The 22,794-nt window shown below is 40.1% G+C and overlaps 2 protein-coding genes across 4 annotated transcripts; both read right to left on the bottom strand.

The window, feature by feature from the left end:
• Positions 1 to 1,068: 1,068 nt before the first annotated feature.
• On the bottom strand, positions 1,069 to 7,984 carry LOC106603317 (APC membrane recruitment protein 1). 2 transcript variants are annotated; one of them, XM_014196838.2, is made up of 2 exons: positions 7,872 to 7,984; positions 1,069 to 7,097 (listed from the first exon to the last, which is right to left on the bottom strand). In XM_014196838.2, exon 2 carries the CDS (start codon positions 6,985 to 6,987, stop codon positions 4,213 to 4,215), a length of 2,775 nt encoding a protein of 924 aa, XP_014052313.1. In that variant the 5' UTR covers positions 6,988 to 7,097; positions 7,872 to 7,984; the 3' UTR covers positions 1,069 to 4,212. The 2 variants fall into 2 exon arrangements, with proteins under 2 accessions (XP_014052313.1, XP_014052314.1); XM_014196839.2 differs by having other exon boundaries at positions 1,069 to 6,996.
• A 2,391-nt stretch (positions 7,985 to 10,375) lies between these two features.
• asb12a (ankyrin repeat and SOCS box containing 12a) lies at positions 10,376 to 12,810 on the bottom strand. Of its 2 annotated transcripts, none has more exons than XM_014196836.3 (3): positions 12,687 to 12,810; positions 11,068 to 11,839; positions 10,376 to 10,815 (listed from the first exon to the last, which is right to left on the bottom strand). In XM_014196836.3, the coding sequence occupies exons 2-3, from the start codon at positions 11,831 to 11,833 to the stop codon at positions 10,658 to 10,660; spliced, it is 924 nt and encodes a 307-aa protein (XP_014052311.1). In that variant the 5' UTR covers positions 11,834 to 11,839; positions 12,687 to 12,810; the 3' UTR covers positions 10,376 to 10,657. The 2 variants fall into 2 exon arrangements, with proteins under 2 accessions (XP_014052311.1, XP_014052312.1); XM_014196837.3 differs by lacking the exon at positions 12,687 to 12,810 and adding an exon at positions 12,247 to 12,344.
• Between the last annotated feature and the right edge of the window lie 9,984 nt (positions 12,811 to 22,794).

The raw sequence follows: 22,794 nt of genomic DNA, 5'->3' as shown, positions 1-22,794 counted from the left end.
GATGATCTCCGCATGTGTAGTTCCCAGTGTGAAGCATGGAGGAGGTGGTATGATGGTGCTTTGCTGGTGACACTGATTTATTTAGAATTCAAGGCCCACTTAACCAGCATGGATACAACAGCGTTCTGCAGCGATACACCATCCCATCTGGTTTGCGCTTAGTGGGACTATCATTTGTTTTTCAACAGGACAATAACCTAACACACCTCTAGGCTGTGTAAGGGCTATTTGACCAAGATGGAGAGTGATGGAGTGCTGCATCAGATGGCCTGGCCTCCACAATCAACAGACCTCAACCCAATGGAAACGGTTTGGGATGAGTTGGACAGCAGAGGGAAGGAAAAGCAAGTGCTCAGCATATGTGGAAACTTCTACAAGACCGTTGGAAAAGCATTCCAGGTGAAGCTGGTTGAGAGAATGCCAAGAGTGTGCAAAGCTGTCATCAAGGCAAAGGGTGGCTACTTTGAAGAATCTAAAATATATTTTGATTTGATTAACTTTTTTGGTTACACATGATTCCATATGTGTTATTTCATAGATTTGGTGTAAAAATAAAGAAAAACCCAAACTTTTGACTATTGCTGTATATCTGTTCTCAGCAGATGGATTGGTTGTGAATACAATTTCAACCTCACTTTTTTGAATACTTGCAGAGGTACTACAGAATACAAATCTATTGAACAAATAATTACTTTGACATCAAATTCTGTCAACCTCCCAAAAAGAAAGACAGGTAACAAATGGCCTAACCACAAAAAAGAAATGTACAATGCATGATGAAATACATTCTAAAATGTAGCCTAAAACACATACAGTATATTGTAATAGTTAATAAGCTTACCATTTGTCTTTATAAAAATGTAAGACATTATCAATGCTGTTCTCTATACATATGGTATTTAAAAAGGTTAATTGACCTGCGATCCAAATCTGCATGTCGAGGCGGCATCTTACAATTACATCGAAATTACAATATAATACCATCATAAGAGTTTACAAGCACCGTCCTAGACTGTAGTCAACAACTTTCTGTAAAGAAAGATAAAAAAAAAGACTTTAAAGGCTAGATACAACTTTCGTCAGTGACATTTTATTTTTAAACTCTGCATTGTTGGAAAGGGCTCTTATTTCACAGTAAAGTCTACACAAGAGGTATTCTGCGCATGTGACAAATTACATTTGATTTTAAATGGACCACGTAGTTTACAGTACCTACCAATGTGTGTAATAAGTGTTGTGTGTGGCCTAACTCTGGGCTGAGCAAATGCAAGGCATACTCAGGCCTGAACATTTTAATGAAAGACTGCATGGGAGAGCCTCTATTATGACTGTTCACAAGATAACACAGCATGATAGAACAGCAACACAAATAAGGCTTATACAACACAGTGAAATACAATAGCTTATCAATAAAAACAACATACTGGCAGTAACAGACAATTATTCTATTTTCAGTTATGTAAACATAGTAGATGGTGTCTTTGGTGGCACGTAACATGCATACCACATTTCAATACTAAGTGTAGAAGAGGTTCGTTACATTTTTGGGAATTTGCTTCGGAAAGTATTCAGACCCCTTGACTTTTTCCACGTTGTTCCGTTACAGCCTTATTCTACAATTTATTAAATTCAATGTTTTACTCAATCTACAAACAATACCCTATAGTGACAAAACGAAAACAGGTTTTTAGAAGGTATTTAGAATTTTAAAAACTTTATTTACATAAGTAATCAGACCTTTTGCTATGAGACTAAATAAAGCTCAGGTTCATCCTGTTCCATTGACCATCCTTGAGATGTTTCTACAACTTGATTGTAGTCCACCTGTGCTAAATTCAATTGATTGTACGTGACTGAAATTCACACACCCATTTTACATTTTAGTCATTTAGCAGACGCTCTTATCCAGAGCGACTTACAGTAGTGAATGCATACATTTCATACATTTCCCCCCCCCCGTACTGGTCCCCTGTGGGAATCAAACCCACAACCCTGGCGTTGCAAACACCATGCTCTACCAACTGAGCCACACGGGACCACACCCGTCTATATTAAAAGGTCCCACAGTTGACAGTGCATGTCAGAGCAAAAACCAGGTCGAAGGAATTGTCCGTAGAGCTCCAAGACAGGATTGTGTCGGGGCACAGATCTGGGGAAGGGTACCAAAAAAATGTCTGCAGTATTGAAGGTCCCCAAGAACACAGTGGCCTTCAATATTCTTAAATGGAAGATGTTTGGAACCACCAAAACTCTTCCTAGAACTGGCCTCCCGGTCAAACTGAGCAATAGGGGGAGAAGGTTCTTGGTCATGGAGGTGACCAAGAACCCAATGGTCACAGACAAAGCTCCTCTTTAGAGATGGGAAAACCTTCCAGAAGGACAATCATCTCTGCAGCACTCCACCAATCAGGCTTTTATGGTAGTGGCCAGACAGAAACCACACCTCAGTAAAAAAGACACATGACAGCCCGCTTGGAGTTTGCCAAAAAGCACCTAAAGACTCTCAGACCATGAGAAACAAGATTCTCTGTTCTGATGAAACTCAGACTAAACTCTTTGGCCTGAATGCCAAGCGGCATGTCTGGAAGAAACCGGACACCATGCCTACGGTGAAGCATGGTGGTGACAGCATCATGCTGTGGGGATGTTTTTCAGCAACAGGGACTGGGAGACTAGTCAGGATCGAGGAAAAGATTAATGGAGCAAAGTACAGAGATCCTTTATGAAAACCTGATCCAGAGAGCTCAGGACCTCAGACTGGGGCGAACATACACCTTCCAACAGGACAACGACTCTAAGCACACAGCCAAAACACCGCAGGAGTGGCTTCGGGACAAGTCTCTGAAAGTCCTTGAGTGGCCCAGCCATAGTCTGGACTTGAACCCGATCGAACATCCCTGAAGACACATGAAAAGAGCTGTGCAGCGACGCTCCCCATCCAACCTGACAGAGCTTGAGAGGATCTGCAGAGCAGAATGGGAGAAACTCCCCAAATACAGGTGTGCCAAGCTTGTAGCGTCATACCCAAGACTCGAGGCTGTAATCGCTGCCAAAGGTGCTTCAACGAAGTACTGAGTAAAGGGTCTGAATACTTTTGTAAATGTGATATTTTCATAAATCTGCAAAAATGTCCAAAAAAAACAGCTTTTGCTTTGTCATTATGGGGTATTGTGTGTAGATTGATAAAGGGGAAAAAACGATTTAATCAATTTTAGAATAAGGCTGTAACGTAATAAAATTAGGAAAAAGTCAAGGGGTCTGAATACTTTCCGAAGGTACTGTGTGTTTGTTACATTCAACAGGGCGAACCATATCCAGTTTTTCTTCCTTTAATGGTGAAGTCTGTCTGCTGCTCATTGTCCACTGGCTTTACAGGCAGGGCTTTAAAGTGCACATTTGCGACTAAATATTTTGCTGTGCGACCTCAACGTGGAGTTTTAATTTAGGAGCACCAGTGCAACAAAATAAATATAATTTCATTTTATTTGTATAATTTTTGTAATAAGGCTTCGCTGTACCATCGTTTCCCCAAGCCCAGATTCATTAGCGTCATGCTTGCACCATTAATACAGCAAAAACTGCTTGTTTCTAGCCCAAACAGTTCAAAAGAGCTGACCCATATTATCGGTGCCAAGTTAGTTGTTTTTTTGTCACAGATTGGGAGGCCACATTTTACATTCATAAACCATGTCGCGGGACGTTCTAAAACTACTTGCCCACCGCATTTGTTTTACACCTTGTTCAGTCATGTTTGATACCTCATTAGCTAGCTAGCTAACAACCTGATAACAGTATATCCAAACATTTGGGGGCACAGAAAGAAAGGAAAAGGGATAGCTTCTTCAGGAGATCCATGATCATAGCAATGAACGAATGACATCTTGCATGTCATCACAAACTTGATGCTCTTAAAGAGACGGTGTACAACGTTAAATGTTAAAAAAGTGAATTTACATGTAGAGACCTAATATTCCACAAATGACTTAATTTTAATGAGGTATTTATATCAACATTTTTGCTTTTTATAATAAACAAATGTGTTTACAGGGTTTCATAGTCATTTCTAGGGCACAACATGTGCTTTAGAAGTAGCTAGGCTATACTGTATCGTAACCAATTTTAAAAATCACTTTTCTGGTGTTCCTACATTTTATGTGGTGCTCCTACATTTTTTAAAGTTAGTTTAGAGCCCTGCTTACAGAACTGCCAGACTCACAACCAAGGTTGAGGCATCTTATTGTGTTGATTGTAAGGATGAGAGCTAACGGTCGATGTGTAAAAAAGGGCCTCACCACCACCATCTGATGCCTTAACTGATCTCCCATAGGGGGCATGGGGCCGACAGGATTCTGATTGCAAAGGAAGATGAGATGGCCTATGTAACGGTCCTGTAATCTGAGAGATATAATTACATGATACTCTCTCAGTCATTTTGCTAGCTGAGAACTGTTGAGATTTACAGTTTGGGACTCGACTGACAGGCTGACTGAATGATACCATGTGTCTGTTTTGAGTTTGATAGAGACTGTGCGTCTGCTCTGTTCTTTTCCCATCTGCTCGTGGGTGCGTTACAGTCCCCTCAGTCTCTGGTTGCCATGATGGAAACATGATCTGTCTATTATCCCTGTTTTCCGAAGTGGAAATCTGTCCATTATTTTTGCGGTGAAGCGAGGACACTCTCTTTGAGTCCCTTTCAGTTCTAGGGCAAAATGCTAGTGTTGCCCCACTCCCTAAATACATGTCAGTCATCTCTAACTCCAAGCTCTCCGTGTCCAGGGATCTACTCCTCCTGTTTAAGGCCAGAGGACTTGGCAGAGGAGCCAGTGGACTCGACCGATTGACTTGTGTAAGGCTAAGGTGACGTGGCAGGCTGGCGATTCCCCAAGTATTACTGAGGAGACGCTGTTCATAGAGGTCAAACATTCGTAAGTCACATTCAGCAAATGCATCCTTTTGCAGGTAGCTTTCTTCAAACACTTCATAAGGCGACGTGATGTATTCCTCCTCCATTACCATATCCATCTGCTGGTCATATTCCCCCTCGTTATCCATGTCCACGACATCAAATGTGACAATGGCTGGGAGGGCTTGCATGTTTTGGGCAAAGGGAGATTTTGACTCAGAGCCTCCCATGCTTTCAGTTGAATTACTATAAACATGTGATTGTTTTGTGAAGTCCACTAGGGCTTGGGAGAAGCAAACTGTCTGGTCATCCTCCAAGTCATTATTTGTTTCTTTAGATAGATCATGATTTCCTCTTAACTGTGGGGACTGTGGCTTGTTTTGCTCAAAGTCAATTTCTTGTGATTGACATGTTGAGGTAAAGGTGCCAAAAACTGCATCTGACAATTTAGGGTTGCCAAGCATTTTCTCCCTACTCCCAGTTAGCCTGTCCTGTTCAATTAGACCAGTTTCAGGAGCAAACACAACATTTACATCTTCATCACCACACTGAGCTGACATGTCTAAAAACTCAAGTGGATCAGAGACGGGCAGCTTAGCTTTTTCAAAAGGTGGACTGATAAGACTGTCATCAGGTTCAAAAAGCTCATACAGTGCATCGCCACTATAACTGTCCCTTGGTAGGCTATTGGTCCTGATCCTGTCAACTTTCTCACGTACGTCTTCATCTTGTCCTGGGGTGGTAGAGTCATAGTAACCCTCATCGCTGTTAGGAACTGACACTTGATTTTCGCTCTGTGGGGTCATGACATCCGAAGATGTAAGGGTGGTCTCTGTAACTCCAAGAGCACCATTACTGTTGCTGCTGATGTCCATGGTATAGGAGCTAGATGGCTCTTCAGGTGTCATCCTAGGACTTTCACTGTGCTCTAGAAAGTCTTCTTCCTGGCTGTGGGTATAGCAAGCGTCCTCATTTTCCCAGAGGTCGTGGAGATAATCCCCATCCACCTTAACAGGGGTGGCCATTTCTTCTCCTCCACCCTGGTACGTAACATAACAGGAACTCCTTTTGCCTGCATTTCGACTCCTTTCCCCCGAGACTGTGCCCTGAGAATCTGCAATACTGTCGTCATCTTGATCAGCTATTATGTCACCACAGCCAGTGAGCGAGTCAAAACTCTTTAGAGAGGCCACATCAGCAAACATCAAGCTCATCTGAGATGAGCCAGTTGGCAGTTGGACGTTCACAGTAGACTCTAGGTTATTCTTCGGGAAAGAATCTGGTTCTGTGTTTATATGGAGTGTCTCTACCATATCCTCACCTTTCTTCAGGTCCCCTATCAGAGAATCCAGACTCCCTTGTTTCACCATGTCTTTCTCAGACACTATGACATCAACATTAATACATTCAGGAGCAATTGTCAAACAATCGTCAACATTTGCCGAAACAGGCACATTGGATTCAGACCAACTGCCCAGACACTCCGTGTCATTTTGGTCAATGATAGTCTGGGCAATAGGCACCTCTTTGTTGCAGACATGAGAATTCGCAACCATTTCATTTTTTTCAAAATCACAATTTCTATTCTTTCTACGACGCCTGATGCTGTTAAAAAGTTCTCTCAAACCCTTTTTCTGCCGGGGGAGAGAGAATGACTTCTGATCACCAGTAGGGTGACCAAATTCCCTAACAGGCTTTCCAGCAGTATCTTTCTGGCTGTGGTACTCAAAATATCCTGCTGGGACATATCCAATTCCCAGACTGTCCTCCCAGTCTGCCTTGCTAAGTCCATCATGAGTTTTACTCTTGCTGACTCCCTTCTTAGAGGACCACTTGTTCAGATTTTTGTTCCTTCCCCCAAAGAAGTTGGGTAAAACACAGATGCTTTTGCGTCCTCCAAAGAATCTTAAGGCAGTCCTCCTCAGTTTCCCTGATGGCTGATGCTCAGGGGGTACAGCATCAGAAATGTCAGATGGAGGCTTTACCTCAGTCTGTGAATCCTGGTCACCCATGGCCGTCTGCTCACAGCCAGCAGACAAATGCTTTGTATCACTTGCTGGCTCATTTCCGTCGCAGTGCTCCATGGCAACAATCTACAGGAAGGTGAAGTGAACAGATATGAGCATGATGGTAACACCATCAGGTGCAAAGACTGCTGGCAATCAATCTTCCAAAACCATTTGCTTCCATTTTTCTGAAATGTAGGACAAACAAAGGATTAGGCATAGAAGGATTAGATTCTGTGTTATACAGTGATGGGCCTACATGAATCATTTTGGGCTTATTTACGGTGGTTTTCTTTACATCAGATGAAATAACACATATATAGGTAATTATCTATCTACCTGGCAAAGCGTTCAGAACAAGTGTTATGCTATCTGCATAGAAAGTGTAAAGCAAACTGTCCATTGACATACGTGCAACAGGAACAGAGAAATAAACAATAGACAGCAGGACATATCCTAAATAGTTTTAGCTTGGGATAGCTTTCAATGAATCACCTGTTTTGGAAGCAAAATCATTATGTAGACTAATTGTTTATGCAATACACTACACGAGTAAACCGAGATGCGTGACGTTTACCAAGAAGTCGTCAGGTTGGGACCACAAAGCAATGTGTCGCTAGCAGTGGCAGCTAACGAACGTTACCTTGTGCCTATCCCGCAAATCTAAAAGGATGTAGCACTATCGGCTGCCTAGGCTAGCTACCAGCAATTTATCGACCTCGCTAGCAATATTTAGAAAACTAGGTTAACACAACCAACTCCGTTTTCTACCTAGCTAGCTTCTTCAATTAAATAACATTTTACACCCTTAGCTCGCTAGCAACAATAGCAATGCATGGCTGGAAAATACACGTTGACTAGCCTAGGAGACAAGCATTGTCTGCAAGCATTAAATTGAAGGGAATATTTGCTATATTTCCAATAAGGGTTTACGGGGTGGGTGGATATATAAATGAACCGACCTTGTTGGGCTTCTACACGCCAGAATAACAGATAATAAATCCGAATCACTTTCTTCAGTCGTGCAACACAAACAGTCTTGAGCCTCTTGTTAATTGTACGCATTGAATTCTGGTAGTTGTAGTGAGAGCGGGGTGTGTCCTGGGGTCCAAAGAGGATCCAGAGTATATATTGAGCGGTTTTGCCTCTTCCTCTCTGATTTATCTTTTACCGGTAGTTCTAGATTGCTAAAGACCATTTATACCTTTCAAATTCATTCAAAGAGGGTGCTCAATCTAGAATCATTTCCCCAACAAAACATTTAGTAAATACTTTCCTGACTGACAATGTCTTTCCTTTGACATTGTCAGACTACATGGCTAATATAGCTCAATTGAATTGTTAGTACTGGAATATGTCATGCTCTATATAGCTTCAGTTACACCCTCAGTCTATATATATATATATATATATCATACACACCAAGTGCACAAAACATTAGGAACACCTGCTTTTTACATTACAGACTGAACAGGTGAACACTAAGATCCCTTCTTCTTCTGTGGGTTTTATGGCAGACTACAAACCAAAAACATGTATTGCTGCCACCAACTGGACGGGTTGAAATCAAAACAAGGTAAAAAGAAAACCCATATGTGATATGGAAACTAACTTAATCCACCCAAATAAAAATGTACATTGACAAAACAAAACTCCCACTTCATCCTTATTTCAATTCTCTCAGGTTCTAGAGTACGGCTTGTGACAATATTCCATGTAACTCCTTTGCCGAGAAATCTTTCAGCCCCAGGAACCGCTCTGCCTCTTCCACAATGATTTCTATCTTCCTGGACCTTCTCTCCACCTTGGCAGTGCCATTTATCACCATAGCTATAAAGACCACAAAGTCCACCTTCTTAACCTTTAAAAAGGTCAGGATCCTGCTGGTGAAAGTCAACCCCTGCAGCCTGCAGTATCCACCACCATGGACTCTTCAAGTGCACCATTCACACCCTCAACCCTTTTAACAGCAGCTGCATATGATATGCTCTGGACAGCCCTGACTTTGGCCACCTCGTTCTCTTTCACCCTTGTGGGGCATTTGAAAGATGTGGCTTCATGGTTCCCACCACAATTACAAAGTCACATTTTCATCACTTTTATAACACATATGATCTTTTCCACAACTTGGACATCTCAGCTTCTCCCTTCTGCAAACACTTGACACATGACCAAAAGCTTTAAAATGATCACACTGCATTGGTTTTGGGATAAATGCTCTAACTCTGTAGTTAACATACCCTAACTGCACTTGAGTAGGGAGAGACTCCATATCAAAAAACAGATAGGTTTAACTTTTTCTTTATTCACCACACAATTCATCTGACGTACATCAATCACTCCAGGAATATTTTTTCTCTCTTCAAAATCTACTTCCTACAAGACACCAGACATAATCCCCTTGAGGGGTGCCCTGTTCCTAAGAGATACACACAACACTTCAAACTTATCAAATTGGGTGAGACGCAGCACACGTTTCTTCTGATCCTCAGAAACACAAACAAATCAAAACCAGACCGCGTCTCGTGATCCTCACAGCCTTAACTCTACCCACCAGTTTGGATATCTCAAATGGATTCAAGTTTGGTCATTCGATCAGCTGCTCCCCATTTACAAACCGTACTACTACAATATATGAAGTGACATTCTCACTGTACTCTACTTCTCTCCGTTTTCCTTTCTTTTGGACAATATTCCAATTCTCCTTGATTCTAGGGCATTAGATTCAGAATCCACTTCATCATCCACTTCCGCCATCTTTACAGCTATGATCCCTTTTCGATGGCACCTGTTAAATTCACTTCAAATCAGTGTAGATGAAGGGGAGGAGACTGGTTAAAGGATTTTTTGCCCTTGAGACAATTGAGACATGGATTGTTCCTAAGGGCTGCAGGTAGCCTAGTGGTTAAGCACGTTGGGAAAATAAGCTGTTTTGAAACCCTGAGCTAACTAGGTGAAAAATCTGGCGATGTGCCCTTGAGCAAGGCACTTATCCCCAATTGCTCCTGTAAGAGCGTCTGCCAAATGTATACAAGTGTGTATTTCTGCCATTCAGAGGGTGAATGGTCAAGACAAAAGGTGTAAGTGCCTTTGAACAGGGTATGGTAGATGCCAGGAGCACTGGTTTGAGTGTGAAGAACTGAAGAACTAGGGTTTTCACACGCAACAGTTTCCTGTGTGTATCAAAAATGGTCCACCACTCAACTTGACACAACTGTGGGAAGCATTGGAGTAAACATGGGCCAGCATCCCTGTGGAAGCTTGACACCTTGTATAGTCCATGCCCTGACAAATTGAGGCTGTTCTGAAGGCAAAAGGGGGTGCAACTCAATATTAGGAAGGTGTTCCTAATGTTTTGTACACAGATATTTGTATATAAGTGTAAAGCACCTTGAATGTAATTATATAATACTTTATCATACATTCATAATGTTTAAAAATAAAATACATATTTTCTGATGCAAAATTAGTTCAAGACATTTTAATGGTTGTCATTTCTACTGCACATTCTATTTTATGCTGACAATGCAGTATTACAAAAAATTCCACACATTATGGAAGAGGGATAAAACAAGAAAATGAAAAACATGATTGCATAATTGATTGAAAAAACATTGAGAATAAACATTACACAACTATTCTCAAATGCAGGACAAATGTGTACTATTTCAACATCACTATGAAATGTTTTGCAAAAAGTAAGCATTATGTTTCATGTAGCAAAAGCATAGGGACAATATATGCTTTCTCAGAGATGCATAGCAATTGTTGGGACTGATTTGTATTGCAAGAAGTTTATCATGCTTGATGGCATTTCCAGATGGTCAATGGACTGGATTCTGTTGATCTTCCTGAGGTATCCTCGGATGGCAAGTCGGCACTGTGATACAAGGGACTTGGGAAAACCTAGCAAAAATAACAACTGAATGAGTTAGTTAATAAAAAAATACCTGGTTATTACACATACATAGATTCAATAGTCTATTAAAATAGTCAAATGCTGCTCTGTCAGCAAAGCAGTTGAGTACTGTATTGTACTATCAAGTAGCAATTCAACAAAAAAAAAAAAAACAGATGCTTGTTTAATGTCAATAAAAGCACTACCAGAAATCAATAGGAGAATACCAACGTTAATCAACAGCATAACTCCTGCATTACCTCTTTCTTGCAGCAGCAGCTCCACTGCCTCATTCTGCTTTGTGGACTTTTCTATGATGAGAGTGGGGAGGTAGACATTTGCACCAAAGTCAATCAAAAGTTGGATGTACTCCACCCCACAGCCATGTCTGAGGCACATTTCAAGCACGGTCTTAGGCTGCTTGATTTTACTCAGTAGTTTTGCATCTGTGCAGTTGTAATTTGGATCAGCCCCATAGAGAAGCAATACTTTAAAGCAGTCTAAGTGTCCATACACAGCAGACAGATAGAGGGGACCACTAGAAACACTGGCACTTGAAGTAAACAGCAAGACTTTGGATCTGGAGTTGACCTCAGCACCATGTTTAAGAAGTTGCTTCAAAATCTCAACATCCCCTTCCCTGGCTGCAGTCAGGACCGGAGAGCAGTTGTTATACAAGCTGCCATTGGGGTTAGCACCTGCCCTGAGGAGGGCTAAAACACAGTTGAAGTATTTCCCACAGACAGCTGTGAAAAGTGGGGTCTGAGCCTTCACATCTAGACAGTCCACCTCTGCTCCGTGGGCCAGCAGAACCTGCAGACACCTGAGATGACCTTTAGATGCAGCCATTCGTAAAGGTGTTCTTGGGATACCCCAGCCGCTCCTACAGTTGATGAACTTTCTATACTTTTCTTGAGAGAGCAGCTCATCAAGGAGTCTGTCATCATTGTTGGACACTGCCTGATGGAGCAGTTGACCTTCACCGTTGTTGTCCTTTTCTTCTAGAATGTTTTTTAACTGGATCATAGAAATCTGTTTCGAAACAAGAAAAACACCATAATTAAAGCAATAATATCCATAATACACACACTGTTGGTTATACAAAATGATGAGCATTAACTAGTTATACTGGTACAATTTGTTGTTGTTTAAAGGCTGTTGATAGCTAGCTAACATTACCTAGCTAGCTATTTTTCTATGACGAAGTATACGGCAAACATTTGCACCAAAGGCAATCAAGCTAGTTAACGTTATGTACAACAATAGATGGAATAATCTTTGACAATAACTAAAGATTAGTATGTTTGCTAGCAAATAACTATAAACACGAACTGCTGAAGAATCTAACGTTAGTAGTTGACTTCCTGACTAACAATCCATATCTGATTATTTCTGTGCGCAGAGATCATTTTAAGCCAAACACGAACCCTTTTCCTAACCTTATTATCCTAACCTGCTGCGTAAATTCTTCTAACCGACTACGAAAAAGTAACTTCCGGTCGTAGCTGTCTTCCACCTAGTCAGAACGGTGTCCACTAGTTACCACAGCCACAAAGTCAAAATGGTCTACATCGTAAAAATTCATGAAAACAAAAAAAATAGCTTTTTGGTATTCATTTACGGTTAAGCATAAGATTAGGTTTAAAATCACATTTTAAGAAGAGACCAGTGAAAACCGTCCATCACCAAGCTTTGCTAGCTTACTAGCTAAGTTAGCTAGCTAACTAATACATGCCTATGCTAATCGATGCAGCTGTGTTATCTAGCTAGCTAGGGACAAGTCAACAACAAAGAAACTCATATTGTCCTTGTCAATACTTGCAAGACGAGACCATTTTCAAACAATGACATGACTATCTAACGGGCAAACATTTGTTACCTTGACAGATGAACAACAGTCGATGTAGTGTTGGGCCGGGCCGTGTTGCGCTGACAGCAGTGAGCGCGCGCATTCAAATCAAAGCAAATTTTATTGGACGCGTCGCGTACACATATTTAGTACATTTTATTTCGGGTGGAGCTAAATGTTTATGTTCCAAACTCCAACAGTGCAGTAATACCTGACAATACATGCAAATCCCATAAATAAAAATAATGGAATTAAGAAATATAACGAACAATGTCAGAGTCCGGAATATAAATATATGTATATGATGGTGTGTATAGACATTATGGGCAGTATATGAATAAAAAAAGATGCGTACCGCCGTAGTTATAAAGGATAGAGGCCTTGACTAGAATACAGTATATACATATGAAATGGGTAAAACAGTATGTAAACATTATTAAAGTGACCAGTGTTCAATGACTATGTATTGTACATAGGGCAACAGTTTCTAAAGTGCATGATTGAGTACAGGGTGGTAGCCAGCTAGCAACAGTGACTAAAGTTCAGGGCAGGGTCCTGGGCAGCAGAGCCGCAGGAAGTAGGGGTGCTGAGGGTGATGCAGCACCGCCTGAAAAATTAGGAATAAAAACATAAAAGAATATAACTCCCCGCCCCCCCTTCACAAAACTAGTACACTGGGCATTTGTTAGTCCTCTATTAGCAGACCGATACAGCAAAAATGTATTCTACCCCCCCCCCCCTAATAAATATACATAAATACATTATTTTAAGTCAGAAAATTGCATCAAACCTGAAAAGAGTTGCACATAGTCCATTTGGCCTCACCACTGTTCTCATCTTTGTCCACTACAATATTAAAACTTGTCTAGAGGACATTCTCCTTGTCGGCTTCTTTTCACTATACTTGTTCATAAGCTATATGTTTTGCTCACACAGTTCTCATGAGTCCTCACACATTAAATTAACAAAAGGACTGGTCCAGTCAGTAAATCAGTTTTAATTGAACATACCCAAGACCCGTTATAACAGACCCGGCCCAGATACGAGACAAAAGTCAGAATTTAGGACCCGGACCTGCTCGGATCCCAGGTCAGGACCCGTGAAGACCTCTACCACCATCTAACCCTACACATATCAACACTATAACAAACAAAAACTATTCCTACCAGATCCTAGTCCAGGCCAACAGCCTGGGAGGATGGAACCAATTCTCTTAATGCCCCTGTAGATCTGCACTAAAATCTTGTACACCCAAAAATGTCTCTGCTGCTGCCACATCTATTTTCTGGGAGTTTTGTGCCATCAGTGCAGTACCATTAATAACCATATGATTTCTTGTGTTTCTAGCTAGCTTACTAAAGCCCATCCTCTCTGGATGTCTCTATTCAGGCATACTCATTCAGTTGAATCACATATCCTTGGGCTATCCTCTTGGAAATGTTAAGAACGTTGAAGCTCATCTACTGCGCTCTATGCAATTTAAAAACTCTAAAAACCTATTTGGAGAAGAGCACATTGGTTGCTGTGGCTTCATTCACCTCAGTTGATTTATACTGAATAAAAATATTAAAATGCAATAATTTCAAAGATTTTACTGAGTTACAGTTCACATAAGGAAATCAGTCAATTTAAATTAATTAATTAGGCCCTAATCTATGGATTTCACATGACTGGGAATACAGATATGCATCTGTTGGTCAAAGATACCTTAAAACATTTTTTGTTTTAAGTAGTGGAGTGGATCAGAAATCCAGTCAGTATCTGGTGTGACCACCATTTGCCTCATGCAGCGCATCACATTTATTTCGCATGGAGTTGATCAGGCTGTTGATTGTGGCCTTTTCAAAGGTTGTGCAAAGTTGCTGTATATTGGCGAGTCGATCCAGAGCAACCCAAACATTCTCAATGGGTGACAATTCTGGTGAGTATGCAGGCCATGGAAGAACTGGGAAATGCTCTGATTCCGGAAATTGTGTACATATCCTTGCGACATCAGTCCATGCATTATAATGGAACTCTATTGTTACATGGAACTCTATTCCACATCAGGTAACTGAAGCTAGTAGTAGAAACAGATTTAATAAATATTTTAAGAATACACCTTATGAAACTGCAGTGACTTAAGCGACACACACTTACACATAACACACACACGGATTTTGTATTGTAGATATGTGGTAGTAGAGTAGTGGCCTGGGGGAACACTTAATGTGTTGTGAAAAGTGTTATGAAATGTTATGTCATATTTGTATTGTATATAACTGCCTTAATGTTGCAGGACCCCAGGAAGAATAGCTGCTGCCATGGGAATCCTTAATAAATACAAATGTTTTGTACACGCAGTGTATTTTTCTCTGCAAGAAAATATTCTAGCATAGGCCTATACAATGTCTGAGCCATTTTTACAAATTGATTTCACACACATATTGCACTTTATTTTAGTGTTGTTGATGAGTAATCGTGTTTTCATTTAAGAAAATAGTGTTGGTATTCCTGATTGTGCTCTTATCAGGCATTATGACTCATGATCATATATGGAATCAGGAATACCAACACTTCGTATTTTCTTAAATACACAAAAATGAACTACTGTAAATGTTGGAATTTAATTTTCCACTGTACCGAAACGTGATCCCAAAACGAGCCGAACCGTGGGTAGGGTGAACTGTTACACCCCTAGACGTAGTACGCAATTGTCAGGGACCAATTTTGGCCTGTGAGATTTACTTTCAGAACTACTGGCTAAATGTGTAAAAAAAAAGAAAAGTACAGGAGAATCCCTTTAATGGGATGGAGGGATGAAAGAAACACAAAGATCACCCATTGCTGCACTGCTAGCACACATTTTCCATCCTTCAAGAAAATCACGGCGACCTCGTCACACCAGGTGAGCCCGACCAACAACCCTGGCTCATGGACTATTTACTTCTACTCCTGTCTAGTAGTACAAGATGGCTACTGTACTCATTTTCACCACACTTTGTTTTCCCTGGACAATATTGCATACTAGGCAGGAAACGTCTAATTCCATTTATAACTGCTATCCCAACTACAAACCATTTTAGTTGTAGGAATCAAACATTTACAGTGGTTTGCGGAAGTATTCACCCCCTTCGCATTTTTCCTATTTTGTTGCCTTACAACCTGGAATTAAAATGGCTTTTTGGGGGTTTGTATGATTTGATTTACACAACATGCCTACCACTTTGAAGATGCATAGCCTTCCCTGTAGCTCAGTTGGTAGAGCATGGTGTTTGCAACACCAGGGTTGTGGGTTCGATTCCCACGGGGGGCCAGCACAGAAAAAAAATGTATGAAATGTATGCATTCACTACTGTATGTCGCTCTGGATAAGAGCGTCTGCTAAATGACTAAAATGAAAATGAAAATGAAAGTATTTTTGTGAAACAAACAAGAAATAAGACAAAAAAAACGGAAAACTTGAGCGTGCATAACTACTCACCCCCCCAAAGTCAATACTTTGTAGAACCACAATTTGCAGAAATTACAGCTGCAAGTCTCTTGGGGTATGTCTCTATAAGCTTGGCACATCTACCCACTGGGATTTTTGCCTGTTCTTCAAGGCAAAACTGCTCCAGATCCTTCACGTTGGTGTACAGCAATCTTTAAGTCATACCACAGATTCTCAATTGGATTGAGGTCTGAGCTTTGACTAGGCCAATCCAAGACATTTCAATGTTTCCCCTTAAACCATTCGAGTGTTGCTTTAGCAGTATGCTTAGGGTCCTGCTGGAAGGTGAACATCTGTCCCAGTTGCAAATCTCTGGAAGACTGAAACAGGTTTCCCCTCAAGAATTTCCCTGTATTTAGCACAATCCATCATTCCTTCAATTCTGACTAGTTTCCCAGTCTCTGACGATGAAAAACATCCCCACAGCATGCAGCCACCACCATGCTTCACTGTGGGGATGGTATTCTTGGGGTAATGAAAGGTGTTGGGTTTGCACCAGACATAGCGTTTTCCTTGATGGCCAAAAAGCTCAATTTTAGTCTCATCTGATCAGAGTACCTTCTTCCATATGTTTGGGGAGTCTCTCACATGCCTTTTGGAGAACACCAAACGTGTTTGCTTATTTTTTTCTTTAAGCAATGGCATTTTTCTGGCCACTCTTCCATGAAGCCCAACTCTGTGGAGTGTACGGCTTAAAGTGGTCCTATGGACAGATACCCCAATCTCCGCTGTGGAGCTTCGCAGCTCCTTCAGGGTTATCTTTGTTGCCTCTCTGATTAATGCCCTCCTTGCCTGGTCCATGAATTTTGGTGGGCTGCCCTCTGTGTTGCAGGTGGTGCCATATTCTTTCCATTTTTTAATAATGGATTTAATTGTGCTCCTTGGGATGTTCAACATTTCGGTATTTTTTTATTTTTTATAAGCCAACCCTGATCTGTACTTCTCCACAACTTTGTCCCTGACCTGTGGTCTTCGTGGTGCCCCTTGCTTAGTTGTGTTGCAGACTCTGGGGCCTTTCAGAACAGGTGTATATATACTGAGATCATGTGCCAGACCATGTGACACTTAGATTGCGCACAGGTGGACATTAACAAATTATGTGACTTCTGACGGTAATTGGTTGCACCAGATCTTATTAAGGGGCTTCATAGCAAAGGGGGTGAATACATATGTACGCCCCACTTTTACATTTTACATTTTTTGAAACAAGTTATTTTTTTCATTTCATTTGACTAATTTTGACTATTTTGTGTAACACCATTACATGAAATCCAAATAACATGTTGTAAATGCAACAAAATAGGAGAGAAAAAAAGTCACTATATTCTGATCATTTACAAAAGGGTCAACAGAAAAGACAAAATGCCCATCATTAAGCAAAGGGATTCAATTAGTAGTCCAACACATGATTCTCTAGCTCAAAACAAATCCCATCACACACACACACACACACACATTTTGGGTATACATTTATTAATATTCTGAAGATTATATTGTACAAAAATTGTTCCCATCAGCGTTGTGTTCATTGCTCAACTTTTGATTGAAAATTGATTGCTCTTCCTGTACAGTGACATTACAGTATATTAAATTCCCTTTACATTTAATATCCTACACATTTCCATTACATCAATTTAACTGCTTACAAATTCCCTTTATACACTAGAATGAACTTCTCACATTCAAAGCCCCCTGAAATAATGGAAACGGTTGCGCCCTCTGGCTGGTGTTTTTTTTCTTGGTGCATCTCACAGGTTGCACTTGATTTTGGCTTGGAGAATGTAAACAGAATGTAATTTGCTCCATGCTACAATGACACACAGTCCATTCAGATACACTATATTGCCTTAAACATGTGGTATGGCAATTCAAACAAATAAAAGTGCAATCATTTTGTTGGAAATCATTTGTTGCAGTTGATCACAAACTATGCATTATCACAACCTTGAAATCACAGATGAGAGAGAACACTTTATATTACTGGCCTCAATATTCTAGAAAAACCTAAAAATATATAAAGAACACATTTGATCATTGCTTTTAAATTCACACATGCCTCATCTCTGGTACAGCTTCTTTTGTACTCTGACATGTTTGAAAAAGACCCATGCAATGCAGTTTGTTCAGCGTGTTCTATTCTTTCTACATAAACAGATAAATTAAAAACTATTTGGTCCCTTTTTACAAAATAGCATTTCAAGAAAGTGACAGAAAAAAGGCAGATATCAATTCATTAAAATGTTGTTGCAAATAACAAAGACACATGTAGAGCATATTCAGTATTGTTGCAGTACAATGAAAAGGCATTATAAAATGGATAAAAACAACTATTTTCAGTGATTCTCTCTCTCATTAAAACTGCAATATGTAACTTTTTGGGCGACCTGACCAAATTCACAAAGAAAAGTGAGTTACAGATCTGTCATTCTCATTAAAAGCAAGTCTAAGAAGCGGTATATCTGTTCTACTTCTATGCTTCCCATTCTTAAGTTTTGTTTGAGTCTTTCACTTTCGTTTTGGTACACCAGCTTCAAAACAGCAGAAAATACAATATTTTTGGTTATGGAAAACATATTTTTCTAGCGGGATAGATGGTGCAATGATTTTCTACACAATGACTGCTTGTTTTGTGAAACTGATTAGGCAAACTATTTGAATTTTAGCAACCAGGAAATGACAGAGCGATTTCAGCATATTACACCTTTAACAATCATTACATCGCAAAATCAAACCAACCTTTGGTCTATACTTTTACAGCATATTCCCTTTGTTAGGGGAGTATTTCAGTATCCTTGATTCATATACAGCCTCAACATTTATTATGCCATAGAGTTGGTTTCTATGGGATACTAAATACAGTTGAAGTTTACATTCACTTATGTTGGAGTCAATAAAACTCGTTTTTCAACCACTCCACAAATCTCTTGCTAACAAACTATAGTTTTGGCAAGTCGGTTAGGACATCTACTTTGTGCATGACACAAGTAATTTTTCCAACAATTGTTTACAGACTGATAATTTCACTTATAATTCACTGTATCACAATTCCAGTGGGTCAGAGGTCTACATGCACTAAGTTGACTGCCTTTAAACAGCTTGTAAAATTCAAAAAAATGATGTCACGGCTTTAGAAGCTTCTGATAGGCTAATTGACATCATTTGAGTCAATTGGAGGTGTACCTGTGGATGTATTTCAAGGCCTACCTTCAAACTCAGTGCCTCTTTGCTTGATATCATGGGAGAATCAAAAGAAATCAGCCAAGACATCAGAATTTTTTTTTTTAGACCTCCACAAGTCTGGTTCATCCTTGGGAGCAATTTCCAAACGCCTGAAGGTACCACGTTCATCTGTACAAACAATAGTATGCAAGTATAAACATCATGGGACCACGCAGCCATCATACCACTCAGGAAGGAGATGCGTTCTGTCTCCTAGAGATTAACATACTCTGGTGCGAAAAGTGCAAATCAATCCCAGAAAAACTGCAAAGGACCTTGTGAAGATGCTGGAGGAAACAGGTACAAAAGTATCTATATCCATAGTAAAACAAGTCCTATATCGACATAACTTGAAGGGGCGCTCAGCAAGGAAGAAGCCACTGCTCCAAAACCGCCATAAAAAAAGCCAGACTACAGATTGCAACTGCACCTGGGAACAAAAATCTGACTTTTTGGAGAAATGTCCTCTGGTCTGATGAAACAAAAATAGAACTGTTTGGCCATAATGACCATCGTTATGTTTGGAAGAAAAAGGGGGAGGCTTGCAAGCCGAAGAACACCATCCCAACTGTGAAGCACGGGAGTGGCAGCATCATGTTGTGGAGGTGCTTTGCTGCAGGAGGGACTGGTGCACTTCACAAAATAGATAGCATCATGAGGGAGGAAAATTATGGGGATATATTGAAGCAACATCTCAAGACATCAGTCAGGAAGCTAAAGCTTGGTCGCAAATGGGTCTTCCAAATGGACAATGACCCCAAGCATACTTCCAAAGTTGTGGCAAAATGGCTTAAGAACAACAAAGTCAAGGTATTGGAGTGGCCATCACAAAGCCCTGACCTCAATCCTATAGGCAATTTGTGGGCAGAACTGAAAAAGTGTGTGCAAGCAAGGAGGCCTACAAACCTGACTCAGTTACACCAGCTCTGTCAGGAGGAATCGGCCAAAATTCACCCAACTTATTGTGGGAAGCTTGTGGAAGGCTACCCGAAACGTTTGACCCAAGTTCAACAGTTTAAAGGCAATGTTACCAAATACTAATTGAGTGTATGTAAACTTTTGACCCACTGGGAATGTGATGAAAGAAATAAAAGCTGAAATAAATCACTTTACTATTATTCTGACAATTCACATTCTTAAAATAAAAGTGGTGATTCTAACTGATCTAAGACAGGGAATTTTTACTAGGATTAAATGTCAGGAATTGTGAAAAACTGGAGTTTAAATGTATCTGGCTAAGGTGTGTGTAAACTTCCGACTTCAACTGTACAACTTTGCCAAACATTGTTGTCTGCTGCCGGTGAAATAACTATGTAACAAGTAATGCAGATTTTTATACGAGATTTATATAAAAGCTCCCGAGTGGCACAGCGGTCTAAGGCACTGCACCTCAGTGCTAGAGGCATCACTACAGAACCTGGTTCGATTCCAGGCTGAATCACAACCGGCCGTGATTATGAGTCCCATAGGGCGGCGGATAACTGGCCCAGTGTCTTCGGGTTAGGGTTTGGCCAGGGTAGGCTGTCATTGTAAATTATAATTTGTTCTTAACTGACTTGCCTAGCTAAATAAAAGGTTAAATAAAACAAATATATATATTTTAGTGCCTGTCAAAAGTTTGGACACACCTACTCATTCAAAGGTTTTTCTTCATTTTTACTATTTTCTACATTGTAGAACAATGGTGAAGACATCAAAACTATGAAATAACACATATGGAATCATGTAGTAACCTAAAAGTGTTAAACAAATCAAAATATATTTTATATTTGAGATTCTTCAAAGTAGCCACCCTTTGCCTTGATGAAAGCATTGCACACGCTTGGCATTCTCTCAACCAGCTTCACCTGGAATGCTTTTTCAACAGTCTTGAAGGAGTTCCCACATATGCTGAGCATTGTTGGCTGCTATTCCTTTACTCTGCGGTCCAACTCATCACAAAACATCTTAATTTGGTTAAGGTCAGGTGATTGTGGAGGCCAGGTCATCTGATTCAGCACTCCATCACTCTGCTTCTTGGTCAAATAGCCCTTACACAACCTGGAGGTGTGTTGGGTAATTGTCCTGTTGAAAAACAAATGATAGTGGGACTAAGAGCAAACCAGATGGGATGGTGTATCGCTGCAGAATGCTGTGATGTGCCCTGAATTCTAAATAAATCGCTGACAGTGTCACCAGCAAAGCACCCCCACTTCTCCTCCTCCAAGCGTAACGGTGGGAACCACACACGCGGAGATCATCTGTTCACCTACTCTGCGTCTCACAAAGACAGGGCGGTTGGAACCAAAAATCTCAAATTTGGACTCATCAGACCAAAAGACAGATTTCCACCGGTCTAATATCCATTGCTTGTGTTTCTTGGCCCAAGCAAGTCTCTTCTTATTATTGGTGTCCTTTAGTAGTGGTTTCTTTGCAGCAATTTGACCATGAAGGCCTGATTCACGCCGTCTCCTCTGAACAGTTGATGTTGAGATGTGTCTGTTACGTGAACTCTGTGAAGCATTTATTTGGGCTGCAATCTGAGGTGCAGTTAAATCTAATGAAGGTAACTCGGGGTCTTCCTTTCCTGTGGCGGTCCTACTCATGAGAGCCAGTTACATCATAGAACTTGGTTTTTGCAACTGCACTTGAAGAAACTGCATTGACAGACCTTCGTGTCTTAAAGTAATGATGGAATGTAATTTCTCTTTGCTTATTTGAGCTATTCTTGGCATAATATGGACTTGGTATTTTACCAAATAGGGCTATCTTCTGTATACCAACCCTACCTTGTCACAACACAACTGACCGGCTCAAACGCATTAAAGAAAGAAATTCCACAAATTCACTTTTAACTGAAATGCATTCCAAGTGACTACCTCATGAAGCTGGTTAAGAGAATGCCAAGACCATGCAAAGGGTAGCTACTTCGAAGAATCTCAAATATTTATTTTTCCTTTATTTAACTAGGCAAGTCAGTTAAGAACAAATTCTTATTTTCAATGACGGCCCAGGAACAGGGACAGAACGACAGATTTTTACTTTGTCAGCTCGGGGATTCGATCTTGCAACCTTACGGTTACTAATCCAACGCTCTAACCACTAGGCTACCTGCCGCCCCATATAAAAATATACTTTGATTTGTTTAACACTTTATTGGTTACTACCCGATTCCATATGTGTTATTAGTTTGTCTTCACTATTATTCTACAAAGTAGAAAACAAATTAAGAAAAACCCTTGAATGAGTAAGTGTGTCCAAACTTTTTACTGGTACTTATATATATATATATATATATATATATATATATATATATATATATTATATATATATATATATATATATATATATATATATATATATATATATATATATATATATATATATATATATATATATATATATATATATATATATATATATATATATATATATATATATATATATATATATATATATATATATATA

Source organism: Salmo salar, chromosome 04 (genome assembly GCF_965601325.2).
Source record: "Salmo salar chromosome 04, fSalSal1, whole genome shotgun sequence".
NCBI lineage: Eukaryota > Metazoa > Chordata > Actinopteri > Salmoniformes > Salmonidae > Salmo > Salmo salar.
This window is presented reverse-complemented; position numbering and strand designations above follow the sequence as displayed.